At 46.8% G+C, this 11067-nt stretch overlaps 1 protein-coding gene across 2 annotated transcripts in view; it reads left to right on the top strand.

Annotated features, from left to right (window-relative positions):
* Window positions 1-6249: 6249 nt before the first annotated feature.
* The window catches only part of SPNS1 (sphingolipid transporter 1 (putative)), a 7815-nt gene continuing 2997 nt past the window's right edge, over window positions 6250-11067 (top strand). The window contains exons 1-6 of one of the 2 annotated variants that reach the window (XM_025048430.1): window positions 6250-6405; window positions 6660-6951; window positions 7042-7107; window positions 8754-8890; window positions 9993-10144; window positions 10245-10315. In XM_025048430.1, coding sequence (XP_024904198.1) covers window positions 6711-6951; window positions 7042-7107; window positions 8754-8890; window positions 9993-10144; window positions 10245-10315 — 667 coding nt within the window. In that variant the 5' untranslated portion in view covers window positions 6250-6405; window positions 6660-6710. Of the gene's footprint in view, window positions 6952-7041; window positions 7108-8753; window positions 8891-9992; window positions 10145-10244; window positions 10316-11067 lie in introns of both variants that reach the window. The other variant, XM_025048431.1, reaches the window with a different exon arrangement.

Here is an 11067-nt window from a genome sequence, read left to right as displayed (position 1 = left end):
ACTGCTATTCGAGGATTTCTGTCCCTTGTAACCAAACCCAGTTCTAGCCCCAGGATGTTGGTATTGCAAGCACTATTGTAGTGATCCTCATTGGGAACCCATCTCAAATGTATATCCAGGGATGGAATCACTGGTCATTGAATATGCACCTACCCAGTTTTTGAGTACTGCCAGATCGCTGAGCAAAGTGCCAGGACCTACTAGCAAGTGCTAGAGGGTTCCAGTTCCCTCTTATCTTCCTCAGCAATCTAGGGGTGATATGGGAAAGACTGCTTATTGTAAAAGAATTTGCATTTCTTCTGTGATGAGACAGATTATTCATCTTTTTGATCAAAGAGATTGATCACTTGTGAGGTGATCTTTCTAAAACTCCTGATTAGAAACCTTCAAAACCATAGTGAGCCCTTTCTCAGTGCCACATACCAAGCTTGGCACTTTTCATAATCTCATTCATCCTCAGCAATCCTATGTGGTAGTTTTTGTTATTACAGTCATACCCCCTTATCCGCAGTTTCGCTTTCTGCAGTTTCAGTTACCCGCAGCCAACCACGGTCTGAATATATTAATTGGAAAATTCCAGAAATAAACAATTCACAAATTTTTAATTGTGTGCTGTTTATCTTATCACTTTATCTCATCACTAAGACATTGTATCTCACATCACAAGAAGGATGAGTACAGTACAATAAAACGTTTTGAGAGAGATACCACATTCACACAATTTTTATTATAGTACAGTCACATGCCGTCTAATGACAGGAAAACATTCTGAGGAATTCATAGTTAGGTGATTTTGTCTTCATGGGAACATCAGAGGGTGTACTTAAGCAAACCTAGTGGGTCTAGCCAACTACACACCTAGGCTGTGTGGTCCAGCATACTGCTCCTAGGCTACAGCCTATACAGCTTGTCACTACAAAACAACATGAGATTAAATCAGCCACAAAAGAAAATGATGCAATCAAAAGGCATGTGGTGCATGACTATATTGTTATAATTGTCCTATTTTTCTTATTTGTGAATCTCTTCCTAATTTATAAATTAAGCTTTATAGTATGTATAGGAAAGACAACATATAGGGTTCGGTGCCATCCAGTTTCAGGCATCTTCTGGGGAGATTTCAAGGGGAGACTACAATACTTCAAATTTATAGAAGAGAAACAGAAGCTTAGAAAGATTGATTAACCTGCCACAGATCACATAGCCACTGAATGAATGCAGAGCCAGATGTAAAACCAGGTAGCCTGACACATGACTCATAATCATAATTCTTAATGAGGCCAGCATGTCTCACTTGATGTGCACACAAATCAGCTGGGGAGCTTGCAGATGTGGACCAGCAATTGTGGGATGGGACCTGAGGTGCTGCGTTTCTAATGAGCTCCCATGTTGCGATACTGCTGACCATACTGAGTAGCAGGATACTATTTGGCCTTTTTTCTATAGCTTCCCATTTCCCCAACCCAGCCATTCCCTTCCTTCATCAAGGCACATCCTCTTGTCCCACTTCAGCCCAGAACAGGGGTCTAGCTCAGTATAGTCTTACACTCACTGGTCTATGTCTTTATCCCCTACTAGCCTGTAAGGTCCAAACTGTCATGCTCTGCATAACGATGTCATGGTCAAGGACAGACTGCATATACGATAGTGGCCCATGAGATTATAACGGAGCTGAAAATATTCTGTGGCCTAGTGATGTAGTCCAGGTAAAGCCAAAGTCAGCGCTTTCTGAACCTAGTGCAGCTCCCCAGTAAGAGCCTCAGGCAGGTCCTTCAGGAAGTATTGCAGAGAGGGCATTGTAGGAGATGAAGGTTCCATGCCTGTTATTGCCCCTGAAAACCTTCCCATGGGATGAAATGTACAGATGGAAGACAGCAGTGCTGATGATTCTGACCCTGTGTAGGCTTAGGTGAATGTGTGTGTTTGTGTTGTAGTTTTTAACAAAGTTTAAAAAGTAAAAAATAAGATTTAAAAATGGAAAAAAGCTTATAATGAGGCAAGATAGTTCCCTCTCCCCTCCAGGATACAGCTCTGGAATTTTTCCTTAGTTCCTTACTCAGCCCTCTCCCTGCGCTCAGGAATTTCTCCCTTGTTCTTTATTCAGCCCTCTCCCTGTTGCCTTTCCAAGCAGGAGACTCAGCTGTGGTAAACTGAGACTCAGGTGTGATAAACAAGCCAAGGCCAGGAGGCAGGATGGATAGCCTTGGGACACCCCCACCTCTCAGAAAACAAAAGTCCCTTCAGACCGCTGAGGCAGACTCCCTCTTAGAGTTTGCCGGCACTTTTCTCTAAAGTGTGTACTTTCACTATAATAAAACTTGTGCTTTCCTGTTTGCTGCTTGTCGTGTCCTTGAATTCTTCCTCGTGGCATAAGACAAGACCCTGGTCACTGGAGCTCCAGGTTGGGGTTCCTCTGGACTCCCACCTTGTCGAGCTCTCCACCGTCAATAGAATAAGGATATAAAGAAAGAAAATATTTTTGTAGAGCTGTGCAATGTGTTTTAAGCTAAGTGTTATTACAAAAAAAGTCAAAAAAATTAAAGTCTATAAAGTTAAAGTTATAGTAAGCTAAGGTTAATTTGTTATTGAAGAAAAGATTTTAAAAATAAATTTAATGTAGCCTAAGCGTGCAGTGTTTATAAAGTCTGCAGTAGTGCACAGTGATGTCTTAGGCCTTCGCATTCCCTCACCACTCACCCAGAGCAACTTCCAGTCCCGCAAGCTCCATTCATGGTAAGTGTCCTATGCATATCTTTCATACTTATTGTACCTTTTCTGTGTTTAGATACACAAATACCATTGTGTTATAGTTGCCCATTAGCATTCAGTACAGTAACATGCTGTACATGTTTGTCACCTAGGAGCACCGTGCTACACCACAGAGCCTAGGCGTGTAGCTGGCTAGACCATCTAGGTTTGTGTAAGTGTACTCTGTGATGTTCCCACAACAAAGAAATCACCTAACGACCCATTTCTCAGCATGTATCCCTGTGCTTAAGTGATGCGTGACTGTTCTAAACCTTGTTTTTATCAAAGATCCTAGTTCAGTGTCTGATCCAGTAGTTACCTAACAAATGTTGAGTGAATAAATAAGCTCCTCATCTCAAAGAATCCCACTACCATCCATCTCATTGCATAAGCCAGGAATCTGAATTTCACCCTGACACTTCTTTCACCCCATATCTACTCCATTACCAAGACAATTTAACTGCCCCACACGACTCTCAAAGCAGTTCACTTCTCTTCCTCCATCCTATCCTGGTGCAAGCCACCACTGCCTACAGCCATCCGAGAGGCAGCCATCTGCTGCCCCTTTGTCCGCCCCCAGTCCATGTGCACTGCAGCCAGAGTGATCTCAAATGCAAATCTAATTTTAAAATAAAGGAGATCCTTAACATGGATCTCGCTCAGCCCCTGCCTGCTCCCTGGCCAGCCTCCCTCTCTCACTGCCCTTCACCCTGCCCTTCTCTCAGATTCTTGTGTTCGTTGTGCTTCCTTCTGTGGCAGGGTCCTTGCACATGCTTTCCATGGCCTAGACTGCTCTCCTTTCCCTCCTGGGAAGTCAATGATTGTCCCTCCCCCACATCTGAGCTCAAGGGCCATTTCCTGAGAGGCTCTCAACCTCCCTGACCAGGTCAAATGCCCCCTGTCATCAGGTCCCCATATACCAGGCTTCTCTTCTGTGGCATTTGTCGTAAGCAGACTTTTTTTTCTAGGAAAATTGAGGATTTAGTATATCGTTGATCTTTTCTATGAGTGAGATTTCTGTTGTGGGTCAAAGGCACTTCTTATAATTTCTTTCATCATATCCCCCTCTCATTCTCAAACTCATGCATATTTTCCAAGACTTTCTTGAGGACAAAATCCTTGATGCACAGCTATTATTTCTTTCCAATATCACTAGATGGATCATTCGCCTTTATTAATGTCCTCTCTTGATGATGATTCCTTGATTGCAAATCCAACAGAAAGGCTTCCCACATCTGGAGGGAAGTTGCCTTCACCCAGTGAGAATAGGTTCCTGTAGTTCTCCAACATCATGTCCCTGCACGAGGCCCTCTGCGCCAGGGTTCAGGCATTCCCTATCCTCCTGAGAGATTTTTGCAAACATCCTTGAATGTCAACCATCTCTGAGAAAGAGCCGTTCATTTTTTCCTTTTCCACTGGAGTTCTGTCTCAAGTAGGTTATTTGGACTGAGCTCGTTTCTCCACCAGATTCACTTCTGGGTCTGCAGGAAAACTATAAGTGAACTTTTTCCCTCAAGAATTTCCATATGTACGTATATTTCACAAACCACAATTTCCAAAGAAAGTAAAAGTTGAGCTCCAGTTTAAACCAACAGACCTGCACAGACATATTTATTTATCTGACCTTAAAGGAATTCTAATCAAGAGATTCATCAAATTTTAAAAAGCACATATACTCAGAGAAGAGCCAAATGTTCTTCCCTTTTGGCAAAACCCATTAGCATCAAAATATTTGCTTTTATAACTAGAAAGTTTTATTTTCATTAATGTCTGGTGGTATTGTGTTTGGACTACTGGCTTTTTTTTTTTTTTTTTGACTTATTGGAGTTTAATTTACATGCCTAAACAGCCACTCATTTTAAGTCTACAGTTCAATGAGTGTTAGGAAATGTACACAGCCCTGCAGAAGTTTACCAGGGCCTGTTTGCCCCTCTTTCTCTCCGACCCCAGGCAACCACTAATTTGCTTTCTGTCACTTTAATTTTGCCTTTTCTAGATTTTCCATTTTTTCATTAGCTTTTCATATAAATGGGATAATAAAGTATGCAGTCTTTTGTGTCATTTAGCATGTTTTCGAGATTTATCCATGTTGTGTGTATCATTGAGTAGTATTCCATTATAGGGCTATATTATTCACCTGTGGATAAACATGTGGCGTTGTTTATTTCTCTCTTTTTTTTTTTGGCTATTATGAATAGCGTTCTATGAACATTCACATATAGGTTTTTGTTTGGACACGTTTTCATTTCTCATTGATAGATACCTAGGAGTGGAGTTGATGGGTCATATGGGAAGTGAATGTTTAATTCTTAAACTGCCAAACTTTTCAAAGTAGCTGTACTGTTTGCACTCCCATAATCACTGTATGAAGGTTCTAGTTGCTTCATATAATTTATAATACTTGGTATTATCAATTTTTTAAGAGCTATTTTAGTATCTTATTGTGGTTTGCATTTTCTTAATTTGCATTTTCTATAATGACCAATGGTGTCATACTTGTTGGCCATTCATATATCTTCTGTGAAACGTCTGTTCAAATCTTTTGCCCATTTAAAAATTGTGGTTTTGTTTTATTAAGAGTTCTTTACACATCTGGATGTATGTCTTTTGTCAGATACATTCTTCGCAAATGTTTTCTTCCAATCTGTGGTTTGTCTTTGCATTTCATAGGTGCAGTTTTACATGTGTATGGATATGTCTCCTCCAGATAAGCTCCATGGGGTAGGGACTAAATCTGCTTTTGCCTGACACAATGCCAGGCATATAGTAGGTGCTCAATATTTCGTTGAGGAAATTCAGTGACTACAATGAGGTTCCTTTTTTTTTTCTTTCCCTTAAACTCTCAGTGAAGACCAGGCTTAGGGTCTTCTGAAACATGAAGTATCCCCTGGTGAGACCACCAGAGGGGGCGCAAGGGCTAGTGCCCGGGAGGGACGTGAGGAAAACCAGCTCGAGGCGAGGCGGGTGGGGTTCTGAGGACGCTTTCTTCAGTGTCTACAGGGAAACCTCAAGAGTTTTCAGGCAGCAGGGTTGGGACATCTGAACGATAGGAAGGGGGCCGAGCGAGAGGCCAGAGCCGGGGGTCGCTGCTCAACATTCATTCATTCAACACTTAACGTGTATGAAGCCCAAATTAGACATTGAGAAAGAGGATAATCACTTAGAGCGAGAATTGTTCGTTGGCTTTTCTAGAGATATTTACTATTTCCAGGACTTTTTAAGATTCCATTATCTCGTTCGGGAAGAAGTCTGCTAAGAGGGTGTTGCAGATAAGGAGGCCGAGATTCAGAGGGTTGGGCGACTCCGCCTGTTCCCCTGGCGGTCTCGATGGGGACGCGGCCACCGGTTGCCATAGTGGCGCAGCAGCTGAGGCACTTGGAGGCACTGGGAGCATCCGGGTCTTGGACCGCTCCTTGGTTACCCTGGCGACCGGGCGGCAGTCACGTGGTGCAGGAGCCTGCGGAGAAGCGGAAGGGGCATGCGCGGCCGAAGGCCTAGGCTTCCATAGTCCCGAGGTGTGTCACGTGTCAAGGGCTTGCACTCGGTGGCATTCGTCACTCCAGCTCCATCGTCACATGACCAGCTCTTAGACATCATGGCGGCGGCCGTGGTGCAGCGTCTGGGCTGAGCGACAGAGTGTAGTGGGCTCATACCCGGGTGAGGGGTGGCCTCCACCTGGAAGGGGGGAGGAAGGATCGGGCTCTCCTCAACCCACTCCTGTCCCCGCCATCACCCTGATTCCACTTGTCCCTTCCGCGCGGTGTGTCTGCTGACACGGGGAGGCATGACAGGGCTCGGGTTCCACCCCAGCCGTGCTCTGTGTTTCGGGGCAAGCTCCCACCCGTCTGTGCGCGCACCTCCGTCGCCTGGGTTCTCTCCATCCTCCTTTCTCCAGCCTCCTCCCCTCGCAGGTAGGATCGTCGGTGGGATCAGAGTGCGGGCGGGCGCGGCCCCCCGGGACCATGTCCGGGTCCGACACCGCGCCCTTCCTCAGCCAGGCGGATGACACGGGCGACGGGCCGGTGCCCGGTACCCCGGGATTACCGGGGTACATGGGGAACCCGAAGTCCGAGAATCCCGAGGTCCCAGACCGAGAGAGGCTGCAGCGCATCACGGGCTTGTCTGCGGGCCGTTCGGCTCTCATAGTGGCCGTGCTGTGCTACATCAACCTCCTCAACTACATGGACCGCTTCACCGTGGCTGGTACTGGTTTCTGGGAGGAAGTTAGACGAGGGGAAGGGAAAGGGGTCCCAAAGGTGGGGCTGCTTCTCCGAGCCCATCCTGTCTTCCCAGGCGTCCTTCCGGACATCGAGCAGTTCTTCGACATCGGAGACAGTAGCTCCGGCCTCATCCAGACGGGTGAGTGGAGGCCCCTCCTGGGCACACAGCACCTCTTCGTCCTTTTCTGCCTCGGTAGGGGCCACATGCTGGTGCGCCTGGGGCCTCACTGATGAAGGTATAGTGGCCAGAGTTAGAGGGAGAGATGGCCCTGAGTCTGCTCTGGAGTTGTTCTGTTTAGTTAGGACACCTTATATAAAGAGGGAGTCAGTTTAGTGTAAAGGTTAAAACAGACCAGGTTTCCACTTACTCACGGTGTGATGGTAGGCAAGGCCCTCCACCTCTCTAAGCCTCATTTTCCACGTTGGTGAGATGGAACTAGTAATAACCTAGATCACCTCATGGGATGATGAGGATTAAAGGAGATAATGCCTGTGAAGTGTGTTATAGTGTTAAGAACATGGCAGGCACCCAATAAATAATGGCAGGAGAGGGTATCTGGTATGGGGAGATGTGAGTTTTACTTGTATGGAACTTTGGGATTTGAGGGAGAGGCGAAGAAAAACAGGCCCAAATCCTCTTTTCCTTCCTTCTCTCTTTCATTCATTTCTTGAATGAATCGGAGCACCTACTATGTGCCAGACCCTCGAGGAAGTGGTGATAATATCCACTGAACTTGGCCAAGACCTTTTATGCCCATTGTCTTCTAATCCTTCCATTGGCTGAGGAATAGATGTTATTCATATTTTATAGAGGAAGTAGATGGTATTATCAACATTTCCATAAAGAAACTGAGGCTTGGAGAAGAGTTAAGACTTGCCCAGAGTCACACAACGAGTTAGAGGTAGGAGTTTGAATCCAGGTCTTGCAGTGTTCTTTGTTCCAGTCCAGGCCAATAAGAAACTGGAGATATTTAAGGCTAAGTCTAGAGAAATGAGAATGAGTTTATAGGTTAAGGTCTGCAAAACTCTAAATAGAATTGTTGAGTTAGAGAAGAAGCAGGTCATCCTTGGCAGCCCCGTTCACTTTTTCATTCAACACGTGTTTAATGAGCATCTATTTTATGTTAGGCCATGTATTAAGTCTTGGAAACACAGTCATGGCCTGTATAGCCAAGGTCCTTATCTTCATGGGGCCGACATTCTACTGTGCAAAAGGGGGCAACAGTCCACAAAAATCTAAATTGATAGTGAGATAATTTTCCATAGGAATAAGTGCTACGTAAAAGAAAATAGTAATTATGATAGAGACTGGATGTGTGGTGGTTGGAAAGGTATCTGGGCTGGAACCTAAAGGAGCTAAGCTCTGTGAAGCTTAAAGGTGAGGAGAGAACCTTCCAGATAGAAAGGATCAAATCGCTGATGCCAAAAACCCGAAGATGGCGTTGAGCTTGGCATTTGGGCTATTGGGGTACAGAGAAAAGAAAGGATGAGCATGAAATTGGAGAGGTAGGGAGGGATTGGAGCAGACGGTGCACTGTGGGCCATGATGCGGCATTCGGATTTTGTTCTTGGCTCTATGGGAGGAAGTAACGAGTCAGCTGGGCCATCCATTTTACAATGGAAGGTTCGAAAGACGTCGAAGGTGGGATTGGACTCCACCTGGCAGAAAGCTCGGATAGTTTCAGGGTTGGGAGTTATTCCTGCCTCCCCTTGCCCTCCCTGAGCTGGAGTGGGGGACGAGGTAGGGGTACTGGGGCTGGACTGTGACTCTCTGCTTCCCCCCAGTGTTCATTTCCAGTTACATGGTGTTGGCACCAGTGTTTGGCTACCTGGGTGACAGGTACAATCGGAAGTATCTCATGTGCGGGGGCATTGCCTTCTGGTCTCTGGTGACACTGGGGTCATCCTTCATCCCCAGAGAGGTGAGGCCCCACAATGACTCCTGCTCCTCCCACCCCTCTCCCCCATCGATCTTTGCTGCTGCTCTTCGGAGTCATCGCAGACTGGGCCTGGGGAACTTCGGTAGTTTCCTTGGTCCACGCCATCCTACACCACCGTTTGCCTGAGTTAATCTGCCCGCCCCATCCTTTCCCGTTTTCTTTCATAACTTTCCATCCATCATCCCCACTCCTCCTGACCATTGACTCCTTCCACTCAATACCCAAACACTCATGTTTCTTTCTCTACCATGGAAAAGGCCTTACCTGGACTATCTCCTCCCTCTTCCCCTTCCTAGTCAGACTTCCTGAAAGGCCCCTTTGACCAAGCTCCAGTCTGGGTGAAGGAGCAGCCAGGGAGAAGCTCTCTGTCTGCACTTCCTCTCCCACTCACCCCTTGAGCACTGCTGGCTGACCTGCCCCCACCACTCCATTGCCAAAGTCAACAGTGACCTCTCTGTTGCTAAATGTAGCTCCTGCTTCCTAGTCCTCTTCTCGCTAGATCTCCTGGGAGCCTCTGGCTCCATTGACCCACTTCTTCCTTCCGGAAATGCTCTTCTCACTTCTGTGATGCCATTCTTTTGGTTTTCCTTCTACCTCCCTGGCTGTTGCTGCTTTGCTCCTTTGAAATCCCCTGTGTGTTCTCACTCTTTGCCCTAGAACTCTGTCCTCAGCCCCAGGCACTATGCATTCAGGTGTCTTTGGTAGACAAACCCCCACTTTAAGATCATTATTCACTATTGGGGTGTCTCAGGTGGGTGGGCAAGATAGAAATTAAGATTTATTTTACACTTACTGGGCTTAATGAAATAGACCTTTTATTATCCAATCCTCACAATAGTTATGTGAACAAGTTGTTATTATCCCCCTTTTTCAGATGAGGAAACTGAGGCTCAGAGAGGTTAAGTTCCTTTTCCAAAGTCACAGCTAGTAAGTAGTGGAGCCAGGATTCAAGCTCAGGTCTGTCTGATTTTAAAACTGGGGCCTCTCCCGCTATCCCTGCTGCCTCTCCAGAGCTGACTGGTGAGGTAGACTGGGAAGCTGGCTGTCGGGCGGGCTGCCACCTCCTCCCTGTCTCGTTTCCTAGCGATTCTGGCTGCTCCTCCTGACCCGGGGCCTGGTGGGGGTCGGGGAGGCCAGTTACTCCACCATCGCACCTACTCTCATCGCCGACCTCTTCGTGGCAGACCAGCGGAGTCGGATGCTCAGCGTGTTCTACTTTGCCATCCCGGTGGGCAGGTGAGTGGGCCTTGGGCCGGCTTGGTGGGGAGGCAGAATTGCCGAGTGTGAGGCATGACTGACTGGCTGTCCCCTCTCTCTTCCCACCCCTTTTCCCCAGTGGTCTGGGTTACATTGCAGGTTCCAAAGTGAAGGACATGGCTGGGGACTGGCACTGGGCCCTGAGGGTGAGTCTGGTCACAACCTGGGGTAGGTCAGCAACATTCTCACTGATTCCCCCTTTCCTACCTTCAGCCTCCCCTTTTAAGGCAGCACTTACTCTGCCAAGCCTGCAAGAAGCCTCACCACAAAGCCATGTGCTAGACAGAACTCTTGGTTGCAGGTGACAGAAGCTCATTGTAAAAGTGTAAGCCCCCAAATGGGACTGTATTGGCTCTCAAAATGGAGAGTCCCAGGGCGAGCTTCGGGTATAGCTGGATCCAAAATGCCCACAGTCACAGGAATTCGATCATCCTTTTCTTAGCTCGACTTTCCTCTGTGTTAACTTCATTCTCAAGCAAGAGAAAGCTTCGCACATTTATCTTCCCATTTAGAAACTTCGGCACCCTGGATCCCCGAGTATTAGTCCTGGATAGTATCTGATTAGATGAACGTGGGTCACACGCCCACCATTGAATCAGTCACTGAGGCTGGGGAACTTAGCACTACTCTCATTGGCCAGGTCTAGATTACAAGCCCTACCCTGTTTGAACCAGTGTGCTAAGAAAAGTTGGGGGAGTGGTTTCCCAAAGAAAATTAGGGTGCTGTTACCACAGAGGGAACAGTTAGGCTTGCAGAAATGGGGGTGGCCCCTGGTGGCAAAGTGCTCCTCCCCCTGGTCGCAGGTTCAACTTCTTTGAGCAAGTTTTTATCCCGATGTTTGAGGTCTTGGGGCCTGAGTTGCCTTTATACACCCTCCCTTTCTTCCAGCCCCAGGGGTTGAG

Source organism: Pteropus alecto, unplaced genomic scaffold, assembly GCF_000325575.1.
Source record: "Pteropus alecto unplaced genomic scaffold, ASM32557v1 scaffold44, whole genome shotgun sequence".
NCBI lineage: Eukaryota > Metazoa > Chordata > Mammalia > Chiroptera > Pteropodidae > Pteropus > Pteropus alecto.
This window is presented reverse-complemented; position numbering and strand designations above follow the sequence as displayed.